The 19,137-nt window shown below is 34.6% G+C and overlaps 1 protein-coding gene across 1 annotated transcript in view; it reads left to right on the plus strand.

Annotated features, from left to right (window-relative positions):
* Positions 1–4,039: 4,039 nt before the first annotated feature.
* The window catches only part of LOC112595400 (B-cell lymphoma/leukemia 11B-like), a 30,820-nt gene continuing 15,722 nt past the window's right edge, over positions 4,040–19,137 (plus strand). The window contains exon 1 of the mRNA XM_025340580.1: positions 4,040–4,469. Coding sequence (XP_025196365.1) covers positions 4,433–4,469 — 37 coding nt within the window. The 5' untranslated portion in view covers positions 4,040–4,432. The remainder of the gene's footprint in view (positions 4,470–19,137) is intronic.

Here is a 19,137-nt window from a genome sequence, read left to right on the forward strand (position 1 = left end):
ACCACAAATTTCAAATGATCATTAGTTAATTAATTATCTTATACTTTATTTTAGTTATAAATAGTAACCAAATAGTGTCCCCAAGGTATATCTCACATCTGATCTAAACATTAGATTTAATTATTATAAATCATTAGTTTGAAATTGTATATTTTTAGAAATATTCATTAACAGAAATTATTAATATGTATTAGAAGTATGTGATGTATAAAATACTTAAAAATAATAAAATACATTATTTATAAAAGTTTTACTTAAATTATTTCAAACCATGAAAATTTCAAAACGATAATATTAGTTTTTAAAATAAATGTTAATCATTTATTTTAAAAGTTTTACTTAAAATGTATAATGGTTAACTGATACAACGAATTTCAAGAGATCGAGGAAAGTTCGTTATATTTAATTCGTTATATGGGTATTAAGAGCATAAACCAACAAAATTCGTTTTAACAAGATTTAAAGGAAATTGTACCTAAATCAACACACCATGTGGTACATATATATATTATATCCATTTTCATTTAATACCATATTGTTTTAATATTCTAATTATTCTTTCTTGTCAGAATTGACAAACAAATTGTTTAAACTCATGCTTAAATGCTATGTTCAAAATTCCAGCGATACATTGATATAACAGAAACTAAATTAAACGATAACGTGGAGGTTGAAATAACGCTGTAAAATGTAGAGTCATTATTTTATCGACATGAATTTTTGTCTTATCAAAGATAATCATGAAGCAACCCGCAATAGCAAGTTATTTATTTTAATTTGTATTTTCAGAACATTATACAATCAGTAGACGCTATCTTTATTACAATAAAATTAAAATCTCATCATCGCTCCCAAATTGCAACTCACGAGAGTTACCAACAAATCTTTATTGGTATCGAGGGAGTTAAAATATATTTAGTTTTGTTATATAACGAGATTTTTAAGAGAACGACAGTTTCATCTGTAATACCATTGTCGTTGTATTTGCATTACGTTTTATCGCGTGAGTTTATTGTTTATTAAGAAGAGTATAAATAAATAAATTAATTAATAAATAAATTTTAAATACAGATTATGCCTTACAAATTGTTATTATTATATTGTGTAAACAGGTAGTGGAGTAGTATTGATTATACCATTGCCAACAATTTGTAATTAATGAATTGGCGGCAACACGCTAAAACCAGCACACATTTTCTTTAATACCGTATTCTATATATGTAAATATCTGTTTATTTTATTTTTACACTGTTGCTGGTTTAGGTATGATAGCGTAAGTTTATCCGTTTCTTCCGTCCCTTCTGAACTTCATCGAATCAATATTTCGTGTTATGTAGCACGTCCAGTTCAAAATATAATAACGCCAAGGGTTGCGCAGAATATCTAACATGGTCAAAACATTAATTAAAACAACATAATAAATGCGGTAGTCTGTTGTGTCCCATGTAATATTATGATTGTTGCAGACACTTGTCAAATCGTACTACACCAATGAGACGTTCATGTTCGTTTGGCTTTTTATAAGCGACCATAAAAATGGAAATATAAAATCATAAATGAAACTATAGATTAACCGATATAAACATATAATTTTAACTGTTGGAAATTTTAGTTTAATTTTCATTATAATTTGTTAATACTATCTACTTGCGTCAATCAAGCAAATATAATCCAATGGTTATAAATCCTGGTCTATTTAAACGTTCAGTTAAATTTATTAATCACAATGACCTTAAATTATAAAATGTTTAGATTTTATATTATTTATTTGAACATTTTAAATTAAAAATTCATTTATTTTGAAAAATGAAAACGTCCAAAGTCACCCACTTTTATTGCATTAATTATTAATATTTATAAATTTAACTTATATTAAATAAAATATACGGGTATGTTCTTTATTTATTATATTCATTTAGGTTATGGATCAATAGTATGAAATTAAAAGAATAGACACTTTTACTTTTAATACTATAATATTTTATAAATACTAAAAATAATGAAAGGTGTAACGACATCAATATTTCAACTTAATTTTTAATTAAACGATTTTACTATAATATATTAATTTAGATTCACCACTAAAGTAATTCATCCTTAATTTTTAGTAAATTAATTGATATATAGTTAAAATAATTATAATTTTTACTGTATTTTTATATTTTAACGTAAACATCACGCGTTTTTATTTTATAACCGAAATATTATAGTATTAAATTGCCAAAAATAAAATTGTATTATACTGTAATATAAGCATTTTGTTCATTTTTGGTAGAGATTCAGCAACATTTTTATCAAATAATTATTTTAAATTTCAATAATATCCAATACTAAAACTTAGTACTAGAGATTTATTAAAGACTATAATATTGAAAATTGTACAGGTGTCGGTAATATAACTTTGTTTACATAAAACTTTAATAGAAAACATACCTCGTATAGATACTTAAATTGTGTTACATAAATGAACGTAAGAATATAAGAAAATAATCTCATAGTTCTAAAAGTAGACATACCAACATTTAATATATGCAGTGGTTCACTTATATTTAGTATTATCAATAGTACTGGTATTGACTTTTGTATATATTTTAAAATATAGCCATTTAAATTAGCAATTATTCAATCAAAAATCACGAATATCATAGGCAAACATACCTTATTGATTTTTAAATTAACACTGTTCATTATTAACAGTAACATAAATATCATAATATTTTAACCTGCTACCGCGTTTTCCGCTGATTATTGTGTTTGCTCACAGTATGTTGTTAAACATTTGCTGACTATCGTTTTAAATAATAAACCAAAATTTGGTTATTTAACTTGAAATTCACTGAATATTCATCAATATGTAATCTCTGACATGATATAAAATAAATATGCATACAATAATCGATATCAATGTGGGCATGGGAAGGATCATCGCGGCGGTGCCCGATCGGCCGCGTCGGCATATCACGCACGCGATTGTTTCAACCCTTTTCCACACCGCGCCGCGGCCGTCGCCATTTTCTGGTCGCACGCGATTTTTCGATTTTCTTCGCGTCCGCATACGTCGGAACGGTTAATAATATGTTATTAGTAAAATGTTTTATAGGCGTTTCACGTCGGCAAGTCTCCGCGGATACATATTATATTGCGGTATGAAATATTGTTACTATAATATACACTTCAATCTACGAGATCTATTAAGATACACGTTTAGCACTGTCTGCAATCAAAACGCGTCATTATTGTTGTTCGTGGTATTTGTGCTGTTTTATCATGATATACCTATTGAAAACTTTTAGGCACATGTAATAAATATATTATATAGGTAATATTTTATAACCTATGAAATATAATATACGTTTAGACCACTTGAAAATGACTAATGTATTAGTCAATGTTGATACATCAATAAGTATACATAATATATTTATATATATAAACGTTACACCTAGATATCACTTAAATTGCTATTTTCATGCAAAATGCATTACCTATATCTATAGAAAGAACTACTTGATATGTTAACGAAACCTTATATTATATACGTGTAATAGATCCGAATATATAGGGTTCTATATTGGCTATGGAGTTAATGCAATAGAAATCCAAGAGATATGCATACACTCAATAGAGTATAAGGAAATAGCTAAAAGTGTGCATATATATATATGTATATAAATTATATTTATATATATACACAAATTCATTTTCAAATAATGTGCAAGACAAATTAACTATTATATTTATGCGATGACTTAAAAAGTTGTATATAGGTTAACCTACGTTATGTAATCTATAATTACAAATTGAAATAGTGTAATAAATATAGGTACCTTTAGGTAATATAATTATGAAAATTGCACATATATTATTATTTTAAAATATTTATAATACAAGATATATTTTGTAAAATCAAATAAACAAAATTATTATTAAGTATTTATAATATTTTAATAATATTTATCAAAATTTAAATATGGTAGATATATATGTAAAACTTATAGTAAATCAATAAAATCAAAAGATAATATCTATATATTTAATTTATTTATTTATTATTATTTTTTTTTTCCGTTTTATTTTAAACTATTTCACACTGCCGTCTCGTCGCGGTCGTTGTTTATGACATTATTATTATTCGAAATAAATCATATTTCGCGAACACGATAAGTCACGCGTTTGTTTCGTTCATTATTATTATTTTTTTGTTTTTTTTTTTTCTAAATTGCGTACAACTCTCCGCGTCATTCGATTTACGAGATTCATCCCCCGGACGTATATTATATACGTATAATTATGTGAACTCCGCGGTCGAAAAATGATCGACTTCCGACTTCCGGCCAACGTTTTTCCAACGAACCGACCACTGTCGTCGGAGTTCATATGAAAAGAAAAATTTCGTAACCAACGTGGTGGAACCGTCAAGATTACGTTCACCATGAGGATTAAAATGCCCGCAGTTCGTATCGCTCAAGGTATGCACGATTTTGTTTTTTAATTTGTTTTTAAGTATAATAATATCATGTTTAATAAGTATGGGTACTTAAATATATAATATAAGGGGTGTCGTGTATAAACATATATCATGATTATCTTATTTTTATTCGAAATATGCGTAGAGATTCTCCTAAGTTCAAAAATGTATGTAGTAAAGTTATTATTTTCGGTTTTTCGAGGATTCTCATTTATTTACATTTAAACAAGAAACGGAATAATAAAAATCATGTTAACCATTTATTTTCATTTTTCATTTACAAAACATGTATACAAAAAAAAAAAATAAAAAAAAACCCAATTATTTATATTACTTTTATTTATAAATTATAAATTTTTATTATTTTTGATTTTATTATCATGTTTTAATATTTAAATATTTTATTTAGAATAGTTTTTATATAATAAGTAGTTCTATAATTACAGTAAAATAAAATAAAAACATGAATTATGCGTGGTGATTTTTCCCATCAATGCCACTCCTCTAATATTGACTGCTACCTGTGTATACGAATATATTTTAAAACAGGATAACTAATTTAAAATTAAATTAACAATTTAAAATACCCTTCAATACCTGTATATATCTTTAACAATTATATTAATTTGAAATGATTAAAAATAACAATTACACAGATAGTGAAAACGATTTTTTTATTTTCTATATATGTATACATGATAAAAATTAAATTAATCCTAAAATGAATATTAAATAAATAGATGCATTTTTCAATTTCCATCATGTTTAGATATAGTAAATCTAATAGTTATTTTTCAATTTACCTACTATGACGCGTAAGAATATTCTACGTACGCATTCAAAATTTATCGTAATCGATAAAATACTTTGAATCATAGTTATTATGTCTTAAATAAATTGGAATTGGTAATTTGCTTATTTTATCGCAAAAAAAAAATATCCCGTACAGTAACCGTTCATTCATAAATTATAGGTCAGGGATTAAGAAAATAAACGATATTTAGATTTTACATATAATAATATATTATATTATGTTGCTCGTGTATGTGTATATTATACTTAAATAATATTCTACATAATAAATATATAAATATATATATAGCAGTAGCTCACTGCATGCAGGTAATTGTTGTCTGGCCGGTCGCCCCATCGTTAGTTACGTACTCCAGTTTGCGGCGTGGCGATAAATTTTAGCCCAACAAGCATTAGCGTCGCACGCGCGAAAAAGTTTTCAAAGTTTTCAAAGTTGTTCATTTGCATAGGCATCGTCATAATATTATACATATTACATATTGACAGTATACAATTTAATAATACTATATAAATTCCAACTATTCCACATCGTTATTAGTTATTATAAATGCATGTACTAACGTCGATTCCGTTGGTGATCCCGTGACCCGTGTTTTTATTTATTATTGAATTTCGGTCGGGGAAAAAAGAACCGAACGGTGTGGAACGACCACCCTCCCCGCGAACGCATCAGCTGCGCGGCGTTGTCTGTAGTCGATTACGCGTTCCGTGTATACAAATATTATATATATATATATATATATATATATATAATGACATTATGCAGACATACCTATATATTAGTCCAAACATACCTACACACGTTTTTGTGTCGTGTGTGTTTCTCGATAATATTCGGATAAGAGTCTTGGATGAAAAATACGAGATAAGTGGGTAGGTCCGAGACGTCGCGATATAATTTTTTACCTGTTGTTTTTTTCTTCTTGATACCTGTACGTCGTCGGCGGGACACTCGCGCGTATTATTATTGTGCTCTAAACGTTATATTATTATTATATTATATTGTACATAATATTATTGCTATTGTTTATGTTACGCACCCAAAATATACAGTTGGTGAAAAAGAACCCGTACCTGAAACTGTATAGCCATCAGATTTTGAATGATTTATCGACGATCTTTAATGTTGATAACTTTTTTATTTCTGGCTAGTACCCAGTTAAAATAATTCCGAGTTTCACAAATTTTTCAATGAAAATTATCGATAAAAACTAAACAGCCGTGGCTATACCTGAAATACCTAATAAATATTAATTGTGTTCTAATTTAAAATTCGTAGTATTTATGATAAAAATATATGACCAAGTATAATATATTTTACTATCCGTACACTACATTTACATATTATCATATTATAATAGATCATATGAGTACATATTAATGTTTATAGTCGGTAACAACTACACCTATGAATTATAATATTACATACCTAGTAGGTATATGAAAAAATACGTGCGTAATACTGGCATACAACATATTATATAAAAATTATTTTTGAAATAATATTATCGATAAGAGTGATCGGTTTTATCGATACAATTGTGGAATTAATGAAGAGGTACTTAGACACGTATAATCAAACTCTTATTCTAACCTAAATAGGTATATATATTATTACTAACGTAGTACATCAATTTGTATGTGCCAAAAAAATATTCCCAAATCTTGATTTTCATTTATAAGTATAATTTTATAAAACCATTCATGCGGAATTCACGTTTTGTATTTTTAATCACCAACGACGACCCTCACCGTTTACAATAAAATGCTGATTATTTCATGTCCGTTCCCACACGTTATTGTCATTTCCAAAACCATCCCATCCCATTTCATACCGCACATTGCGGCGCGTAAATCGTCGTTTTATTTTTTAGATCTCAAGCTCGTGTATCGAGACCGTTGCCCACGATAACGCGCACAACCGTTTTGTATTATACGTGTAAGTTATAGTATTATATCAGTTTTTGTAGTCGCGAACGTATACCTATGAGTTATAATCCGTACGCATATACATCTTGATATCAAATATAATAAAGCAAAACGAGGAGAAGAAAAAAAGAGTGTGTGTTCGTGTGTATGCTCGTATAATATGTATAATGTATATAATAAACGGGTTATAACGAGACGTATTTTGTCGTCGTCGCGTGTACACACTACACACATATAGGTATAGTACATCGTGAGTAAGTGCGCTCGGCCGCGTTTAATGAACAGTCCGTCGTGGGAAGACCGCGCTCGCCGTTTGACCCGCGAGAATGTGGTCAATTACGGCTACTCTGACGAGCGGCGGCGATGCCGTGGCGGTGTATCTGGTCTCCCACGCGGGGGTGGCGGGAGAGCGGCGGCGACAGCAGCAGCGGCTGCACAAAGGACGAAAATCCCGAAAAGCCTTCTCCGCGATACCGCCGTCAGACGATGACAATAATAATGTTATATAACAATATAATAGTACCTGTACCTACGTATAATATATTATGCTGTGCACCGTTCGTCGTATGTTCTATTACCTCGATTTAAATGTTCAAGACTATAATATCAATTTTGCATATTATACATCCATATATAGGTATATGATGGAAACTATAAACAGTCGACCGTTGTATTTTCAATCGAAATTTACCTACATCATGTGTATGACCCCGTGATCGTACGGCACTGCCAAATATTTCGCACTTTATCCCGGGGATATTATATAATGTGATGACCGAAATATTTTACTAAGTAATTATAATATTATAATAATAGCACGATTCACTCGTACACATTACGCCACACGTATAACAGGCACAAGACATGATGATTTTATAATTATTATCCTTATTACAATTCGTTCTTAATATAAAATACTATATTACCTATTAAAATACTCAAGTAAATTAGTTAAACAATTTTTAAATCAATAAACCGGTTCGATAGATAAAATGATTGTTTTATATATAAAATATATAAATATATTAATATATATTTTATATATATTTTATATATTCTTCCTAAATGTACTATACTAACATAATACAGGATACGTATTTTTATATTTATAGTAAAAGGATTAACAATTGTTTAAATAAAGATACATTAATATATCTATTATACCTATTAAATATTTGTGTGCTAAATCGGTTGCAAAAGGTTTCACGTATAATTGTAAAACTATACCATTTGTATGTATATATTATCAAAAATTCAAGATTATTAATTAAATCCTCCTTATATTATATATTTATATATATAAGTAGTATATACCAACCACAGCTATATAAGTATTTCATACCCGCAAGGCGCAAATAGGGGCAAGGCATTATATGATTACCTACTATATATGGTCATCGCTAACGAAACTGCCGACTCCCAACACTGAAAAATAGCTAGGCAGAGTCCGCAAGACGATTACAGTGATCCAACGCTATATTATATTATCATGCGATAGTAATCGGTGCCCATTACTCTTACAGCAAACGAGTAACGACAGGATTATGAAATTGCCTCTGTATGTACTGTACTGTTTTATAATATAGGTGGCATAATAATATTATGTGTTGGTTTTCATAACTGCATAAAAAATTATAAAAATAATGACTGTCACTTCCAAGTTGGAAGTTGGATCTTTTAAGTGATCCAATACACCCATCGCATAAACGCCTATGTTTATAAATCGGATGTCTCAGCCACCTTTTGACCAGTGTCATAAAGCGTATAATTTAAGTGCGATCGAGGTAACATTTTAAATGAATATATAACTGCTATAATAGTGACCTCAATACCTCATCATCTAAAAAGTTACTTAAATATAGGAATACTATATATTATATTATTATAGGTATATACTTAAGCAAATATATCATATATATATACTTTAAACATACCTATTATATTTCATATACCTACTATAATAAATGCGATACTACGTGGTTAATTTATGAACGTAAAATTCAATTAATTGTGCACATATACATAATATAAATTACTTATAGAGGTAATAAAGTGTACATAAATGTATTATTGAATATAATTCTATGAGTACCATTAAAATGCCGACAAATGTGTATGAGCTCCAAGAGCGATCGACCCCATAATATATGTATAGTTACACATCACTTATCAGCGTTACCATGTACACATATTACATAATAACCTGCTGTTGTGGAGACAAACAGTTTACTGATTTACGATTTAGTATGGTACCTATCAGTTCGATAAAAAAATAAAAAAAATGCGAACAGATGCGTTATACATGCAGCTACATATTCAAGTAAGCGTAAATAATGACGACGATAATAATGAAATAATAAAAAAAAAACAATTGATTCCGCGGCGAGTCGTCGAAATAAAGAATCGCGTGCCTAGCCCAATTCCGTCGTCGTCGTCGGCACGCCCATCCTGCAGAGTGCGGTAGGGGAAAATGCCGCCGCATCCTTCTGGATAACGTTATTAGGCTAATTCGTTTTTTTCTATTTTTATTATATACATACAAACATATTAGGTACACGTGTATCCAATATACATATACAGGTACCTATATATAAGTATATTATATATTTTTATTATCGTTTGTTTTCTTTTGGGGCTCGTGTCGTCGTACGGCCGCACCGTGTGTGCGTGCCATTTACATACAATGAGAGACTGTTAAGCCACATTAAACAATCGCAATTACGCCTTCTCGCGCGACCATTGTCGAAAAAAAGCCTAATGATTTCGTCGTCCCGATCACCGACGTCGCGTGGGAAACGCCGATCGAGAGGAAGCGATCGGAAACGTGCTGCTAAAAAATATATATATTTTTTAAACTACTAGTATTTTTTCTTTATACCGTCGTGTATTGAAAGTTATACATGTATACCTCACAAACAACAGCTAATGAGAAAACCATGCAGTGCGTAAACTCGCGACGGTGGTCTTATAGGTGACGATGCGTGGACCGCAGCAGTGTCGCAGGCGTGGTGGTGTTTAGTAGGTGGCTATAAGGAGATGGTGTTTACCGAACGTTGAACATGGACGGATAAAAAAAAAATAACCGAAATAATTGTTTTTAAAAAACTCCACGGACACACCGTCACCACGGGCGGCGGCCAGGAGTACCTTTTGTTGCGTTTCCACCACCAGCCCGCAGCAGGACTCGCCTCATTGGGTTTCCGTACCGGAATTCGTTTCGCAACTGTTTCGCGTCTCTGCCCAATCCCCAATAACACCGTCGGCAGCCATATTGCCGATCTAATTAGTCACACGCGTTATGTATTTTCACATGGGCCGCCGCGCGTCTACCGAGAAAGACGGAAAACGAAAGAAAAAATCGTCGAGAAGACAAAAAAACGAATAATATACCAAAATATCTACCCGACGAAATCCGAGAAACCTGGCAGATGTCCTATGCATATAATACACATGCGGACGTGTAATACACATCACACACACACACACATATATAATATATATAATAAATAGCATCATCGTCATCATTATTCATTCGGGATCATCGCGCCGTACACAGGCCCGCGCACATCCATTTCTCACGTAAAGACTGTATGCGGGGCGGCGAAAACATTCTGTGGCGGGACAACAACCATATAATATGTTTGTACTTCCTGCAGGACTTTGCGCGGAGCGTACCGGACCGGAAACGCCGATTACACGACGACTGCAGATGTGTGATGTGCACAATACGACTGCGACGATATATACCACACGATATGTGTAAAATGTGTCTCGGCTGTCAGTTTTTACTTTTTTTCGCTAAAGCTGATAGAGAAATGCGTAACGTCATTTTAACGTCGACCACATTGCCGCGGATAATGCTCGTTGACATTTATACAGACAAACTCGTACCTATACCTAACCTATACCTGTATGTAGTGTGTGTACGAACGTGACGCGCACGCGTACATCACACTATACGCTAAAAAAAAAAAAAAAAAATTAAAATAATTAAACTAGTCGGTACGCATTACAACAATATCGTATATTGTTGTGTGCGACGGTGGTGAGTAAAAACAGAAAGACCGACGACGGCGATAAACTACTACTGCACCGGCGCGCGCGTAGTATTACCAGTAATAATATACCTATACATAGATAATATATGTACAGTGCACAGTCCAGGTGTGCGGCGCCCGTCTATCTAGTACAATATAATATGCGCGTGTATATATTATAATAATATTCTCTCCCGCGGACGTCGTCGACGATAGGAATAATAATAATAATAATAATAATAAACTCGCATAATAATGAGCCGCGCACCTAGCGCACGCGACCGACTCGCGCTCGAGATCTTCTTCCGGCATAATAATATTATTATCATCGCGCACGAGCCTACATATCATTATCTGTGAAGGGGCGAACGGGCACCGAAACCGGATTACCTGCACCGCGCATGCACAATATCGTATATTATATACGTACTCGTCGTTTCTATTACTATTATTTAAGCGGTTACCGCGCGTGCCCCCCCCCTCACGTGGTAACCGGTTAGGCGTGTGTCGGGCAACTCGGGCTAGCTACCGATGTACGCGCGACAATCGCCGCCACCGCGTCTCCGGAAAAAAAAACCGAAAATCGGCTCAAAAGTTTTTGGTTTATTTTTCAAAACTCCCACGCGGCACTTGTACGGACGCTTATACATATATACAGTGAATTATTGTGTTACTATTGTATCGACACTGCAGGTACATATAATATGATTCCCACTAGTCTCACGGTACGGTTATTGTTCAGATATTATCGCGTATTTTTGTTAATAATTGAAAATCGCGAAAACCGCCCTTATTTTCTTCTCTCGAACGGGTCAGATTTGCACGGACGGCAGACGGACGATACCCTCTCGCGCGTACAAAAAATAATATATTGTCATTCGGGAGAAACATGTCTTTTACACGTGCACATGTATTATTATGGTAGGTTTGTGCGTACCCAATACGTACTTCTACGGCTACTGCAGGTCTGTCGACTCCTGTCCGGCTTCCGTGGGAACGCCGTCATAATGAATGGGCGCGACACAACCCTTTGACGCGCACGTCATTGTCCGCGACGATCTCACGACGACCCGAATCCGACCTTCAGCCGCGGACCGTTCGCGTTTATTAATATATACAATGATAATAATAATAATAATAATAATAAAAGCGTCCGCGGATAATACCTACTGCCCACGTTTACCATACGTCCATATATACCTGTACAAGAATATAAGCCATTCGGCCACCGTCGTCACCCCCGCCGCGTGGGAACCACTACCTGTGTGTGCATCGACGCCAAAATATGTATATAAAATATTATAATACAAAATTCAAATGCGCATTATAATATACCTACCTGCAGAATACGACGGCCGCACCGTTACGTTTTTGCACGTATACTATACACATACACGAATGTAACAATAACAACACACCTGCGGTTGTAAACACGTATAGATACCTATATCTGTATATCTGTATATGCCTGTGTGTGTGTGTATATATATATAGTATAGGTACCTATACTTAATTCTTCATAACATTTATCGTCACCGACGTTGCCGCTACCGGTCGAACGCTTATCGTAAAGTCTATTATATTTTTATAATAAATACACACACACATACACCGAGAACAGTATAATTACCTACGCGCAAATTTTTTCAATTTTTCTCATTGTTATTACCATGGTTTATTACATTATTGTGTCGGGTATATTATATAGCAACCACGTATCATGTATACGCGCGCACAATCGGTCATAAAAAAAAAAAAAAAAACAACAACTGCTGGTGCTGCACGGTCGCAATAATAATATAATCCAAATCGATCGATTACGCGACGGAATATATTAATAATAATAAAAAATCGTAATCGCGCGATTGTTTTATACGCGCGCGTTATCGGTGTGACGCGGGATAAACGTGCGGCGCTGTAGGCAGTTATGCACACTATGAAATGAATAATCGTCGTCCCTGCTCGTAAAACCCTCGCGAACGAAACCCATTAAAAAAAAAATAAATAAATAAAAAGAGAAAAAAAACGCGTTTCGGTCAGTAGCGATACCTATATGACATAGTGTTATAATGATATCGTGATGGCGTCATAATAATAATAATAATAATAATATTGTAGCTTTTCTCGATTTCGCGGCCGTGTCATAAACGCGTACTGAGGTATAAAGATATTTATTTTTTTGTAAAATAAGGTTCGATTATCGGACTACCCCACTGACATAATTATTACGATGCGACAAAAAAACGATCGTTTTGTGATATTACGCGCGTTTTATAACGAATCGGGCGGGGTACCTATCGATTAACTTTTCGCTCGTTCCATTTTCCACGCACATACCTAGGTATCGGTATTCGGTAGGCTGTGTGACGCGCGCTCCGAGAATCGATTACTCGAAATGGAATATTATCGACGACTGGGTATCCTCGGGCAAAACCAGTTGACGTCGTCGGTAAATTATATTCAGAGATCGATATCTTCCGCGAACGCGCGAGACGGATTGTCACATAACTATCCGTGGAATATATTATGTTATACCTATACGCCCGTAACGTACGTACATGATAATAACGTTATATTATGGTGTACGTGTCGTGTACTCGTGTGTGGCCCACGATACTCGACGATCGCAATAATGCCCGGCGGCGACTGACGTACATTAAATTATTTCCCGGCAAATTCTCAAATCTGTTCATATTATCATTGTTGCCAAATCGAGTAGCGACGGTTGTGTCACCGCTCATACGCCTACAATTCTACTTGCACTTATTATTATAATAATATGTGTGTGTGTGTGTGTGTGTGTGCGCGCGCGCGGTGCATGCGGTTATCGCGCTGTAGCGAATATAATATCACCGTTTAGAAAATTGCGTTTTCCACCCCGACTATACAAAATGTCGTCGTAAATATGCAATACGTAGACGTATTATTGCAGTGGTCCGCGGACGATCGAAATTATTGTTGTATGCGTTTAGAGAGTGAGTGAGAGAGAACGAGTGAGTGCGCGCGCGCAGAATATGATAAATATATTGTATACATGAATCCAAAGGGCGAATGCGGCTGTCGATTGTAATCCTCCAAAGTCCATTAATTCGCGTACAAATAATAAATAGAAATATCGGTCCAATTTGTGTGGCGGGCTCACGACGACGACGATATCCGATAACGTCCACGTTTAAGGGGGTTGCGGAGGACGGTATTACATACATACATATATATATATATATATATATATTTATTATAGTTTCTGGTATAGAAAATCGAAAAGTCGTCCTTTTTAATAGAAACCTCACGCGCTTCCCTCGTGGAAAATTATTATTAATCTCGGTGTACGAGCTCCGGCACGATGCCAACCAGGCGAGGGTCGTAAAATTCCGGCAATTACATCGGTCGGGTGTCCTTTTAAGTTGTTTATTGCGACGCGCAAACCGAGCTTTTCCGCGTGTGCTGTGCGGTGGTGGGTTGCAGGTGGCGGTTTTTCGTTCGCGTTTCAATTAAGTCCTGTGGGAAAAAAAATAAAATAAAAGGCGAGAAGAAGAGAAAAAAATGTTTCCCGAGGCCAAAAGTTTGACGAAGTGTTTTTTTTTTCTGGTCGTTTTGGTCTTTTTGTCGTCGTCGTGCATTTGTGGCTGAGGTCCCGCGGGGTCGTCGCCAATCGAATTAACCAATAAAAATCGTCCCTCTGGCTGTTGTTGTCGGGTCACCGCCATACGTTTGTGTGCGTGCGAGTAGTTCTAATCGCGTTTACCGGAATACAGTCGCTCATACAAACGTACCTATACATACAAATATATATATATATATGTGACTTAACCTATGCGATGTCGTCGCCCAGGGGGGACCCGCACGACTCGTGTACACAATACATACTATGTGTGCTTGTACGTTCGCGTAGCGCAGTTTACACAGTTTGGCCGATAGATCAAAACGCCAAAGGGGGCACACAAAATATGTAATAATAATAATATATACGTGGCTGCTGCTGGGCGCCCGACAACTGGCCGGGGACAGCTGTGCAAACGCGGTGTTATATTATTATTATTATTAAACATCGTAGGCGAGAGATTTTATTGCCCCGTATATTGTGCTGCGTGGCCATCATAGACTATTATACTTGCACGATGTAAAAAATATTGTTACATTTTACCGAAGCGATAGTAATATTTACCTATGTTCTATGTATACCTACGATGTATTATTATGTTATTTACGTGCCAGGACGGTGGCAAAGGAAGTGATGGCACGGACACGCTCGGGAACGGTAGCGTGATTTATATGCAAGAACACACATATGTGTAAGTATATGAATAAGCTCGTACAAGAGAAGCAGAAGAGTATATGAACAGCACTTCCTTTCATGTCATTATCATTTCTATCGGGCCTTGTACTGTTAAATACGTTTTCTCACTATCTATATATACCGCCGACGACCACCACAGCGCCTCTATATAGGTATGATAATTTAATACCGTCGCCTTTACTCTTTAAATAAATATCATATTTATTAGCCATTTATACTGCATATTATACGCCACATTTTTTTTCATATTTACATTTGACCCATAAAATCGTTGCCATTGCACTACAGTTATAATATGTCATAGGCCAAGTGTACGCAAGTTTCGAGTGTGTCTGCTGTGTGCAGTACTTATTATTTTCCGGAGGGTGTATAGGCATAATATATATAACCTCTATAACTATATATCTCGAATCCTCTCTTCCTACATTATACACGTATAGAGACTAGTGTACTTTTAACGGTATGATTTTTCCTAATTTGACGATTATTTTTTTTCGTGCACTCAATATAACAAATGAATATTATTATATAATTATCGAAACTGCACTGTTCGTTGAACGTAGTAAAATTAAAACCTAAAAAAAATTATATATAACACGCTATACCTACATAATAATTAATAATATATTTTATATTATGATTTGTCCGTAAATACAAAACTTTTCATTTTTTTGAACATAGGTATTTACAATAAACTCACATAAAATGGGAGGTGGAGGTGAGAATTACTAACTAGTACCAACTATTGGTTCAATATACGCTAGTTAGATACATAAAACAACTCATTTTATTTTACGATTAACTACGTGGTAATCTGAGGGGCGTAATAATAAGTTAATAAATAAAATAATAAAAATAACTGTCACCACGGCGTTGAACAAGAAAAATTTATTTCGAGTTTACGGCACAGGTAAATATAATAATATACAATGGCGGTCGAGAGGAGAAAGTAAGATGTGTGTTCTGCAAAGTGTACACGCTCTAACTGCAATTGTGGATATACATTATACACATCGCGCGCGCGGTGCATTACGATTGTGTCATGCGGTAACCAACGCGCCGACGCCGCCGGGATCGCCGCGATCCGAATGATTGATCGATAGATCAGCCGGTCAGACGGCGATCAATCACACGAGTAATACGTGATTACGTACGTATAGAGGTACTTACATACACATATGTAATTTATAGCGGCAGTTATAATTGCAGCAAACGATTGTACCTACGTACGGGGGCAAGAGAGAGAGAAAAAAAACAATGGAGACATTTTTTTTCAAGTCATAAAATCCGGAGCAGGTTTATTTATATTTCTGGTAAAACAGATAAGTAATAATAATAAAAATGAAAGGTGGTCATGTCCGGTAGAGAACGCATATACATATATGTTATATTTTTACTTGTATGCTGTTTAATGTCTGTGTGTGTATATATACGATTATGCGTTTGAAGTGTGTACGGTTTTTGTTTATTTCGCTTTTTTGAATCCGGATGTCGACTGTGCGTTGTCTGTTGGGGGTGGGTAGTGTGTCGTGATGGTGGTGTAGCTGGTGTGTTTGTGCACAACGACAAACCGGCGGCAGATAGCTGTAATTTCCTGGCACCAACGGGGAGTCTTGCAACCGACAATGCGGGTTTTTATTTTTCGAAAAGTCAAACGACTGCGGGGACGTTTGACGGACGACCTAAAATATATTTTATGTATAATATGATAAACGATAATATTATGTAATACAAAAGACAACCAGGACACTGTGAAAATATGCAAAAAATATAAAACGAAATAAATATTTATATTACACCTAATAAAATATACATTTATACGTTTATGTATACACAATGATCCGGAAGTAGTGGAAAAGTCTTCGTGCAGGTTTGACCACCGCCTCGGCGTCGGTAGGGCGGCTACATCCCTCAAAGGAGGGGTGCGCGGGCCTGGGGCGTTGACCAAAACTGACCGGATGACCAATCGATTTGACCAATGACCATCGTTGCCGCCGCCACTGCAGCTACTCACATTCACAGCGGGTGCATATTGTTGTATGCTGTAGCATGTAGCGCGCAGATGTTTGTGGCCGTCCTCTATACATCTATACGTGCTCTGCTACACCCTTCACCATAGTATCCGAGCGGCGGACGCACCCCTCGGGCAAACAAAAACACTACCCCACGGGATTTTTCACCGTGTGTTAGCCTATATTCATTTATACATATATATTGTGTACGGCGAGTGTCCATTAGACGCATTTAAGGTCTTCACCAGTGTGTTTGTGGGCGTGTGTATGTGTGTGAATAGTATATACATGTATACGCATAGGTTTATGGAGTGGTGTGGAACAGCGATATGTGTACGCCCGGTGTGGTATATAACGAAAATCGTTGTGTAAATTGTATATATGGGTCATATATATAATACGTACGATATTGCCGTCCGAGATTTTCACGTCAAACGCACGTTTGCCACTTTTGTCGGGTATTATATTATATACAAACGGCCCTGCCACCACCGTCCCCCATCCAGAAGTGCATAAACAATATTCCCGGCCCCTGCAAAGCGATTAAAAACTATTAGGGACATCGTCGTGCGGACACTGCAGAACCGTTGCAGTGAAGTAGATTTTAACGTACAAGAGAACCACTCTTTAAACGCAACGCAAATATATTGTACACATATAATAATATAATATTATATAATATAAATGGCGGATTTCCAGGTTATCGGAAACGATTTATGAAGACAGGCTCGCACATTGTCGAACACATTATATTATATAGGTATATATATTTAAGATTTTATTTTCGTATCGTCGTCCAAGGTCAGTTTTATAATATGATATTATATTATCCCGGTGGTGTCGTATAATAATAATAAATTATGATATTATTATGTGGAAAAATATTGAAGTTCGTTCAATTATTGATTATTTTCCTCTCTTCCTAGTTCTTGTAAATAATCGTCTTTTAGAGTATAAAATAAAAATATTCCTCACCTGTTTATTGTATAAAATATCCGAACATTTTTTTTTATGAATATATAATAATATAATACTATTTAAAATAATATATTTAGAAAATTCGTTTTTATCGAACAACTTTTAACGATTAAACACCTTTGCGCGTGGCGTAGGTATATATGTGATGCCGAAACTGTCACGGTTCACAATTTACTCACATATTTCATGTAGATAGATGACGTATGATGGTAACATAAGTATTGTATGTGTAGTGTGTGCGATCACCTCTGACGCGTCATCGTGATAAGTAGCGTTCTGTATGCGACGGCGACGGCAGCGGCACCCCCTCCGCCCGTACTAGTAACCCTCAAACAGAACTAAACTAATTTGCGCCGCGACCACACATCGACGTCGTCATCGTTGCCATTATTATTATTATTGTACTTGCTACTGATAGACGATTTCATATTGTGTTTTTCGGCGGGGCGCGAAACAAAAAAAAATTACACAAACGTGTACATGATACAGAAACCGTCGTAATATAGAAAAGGAGGGTATGGATATCGAATGGTTATTGATTTTCATCATTAAAACTACCGAACGAACACAAAATGGACGACGTTCAACGCACGCTCGCATATC

Source organism: Melanaphis sacchari, unplaced genomic scaffold (genome assembly GCF_002803265.2).
Source record: "Melanaphis sacchari strain LSU unplaced genomic scaffold, SCAv2.0 Contig27_pilon_pilon, whole genome shotgun sequence".
NCBI lineage: Eukaryota > Metazoa > Arthropoda > Insecta > Hemiptera > Aphididae > Melanaphis > Melanaphis sacchari.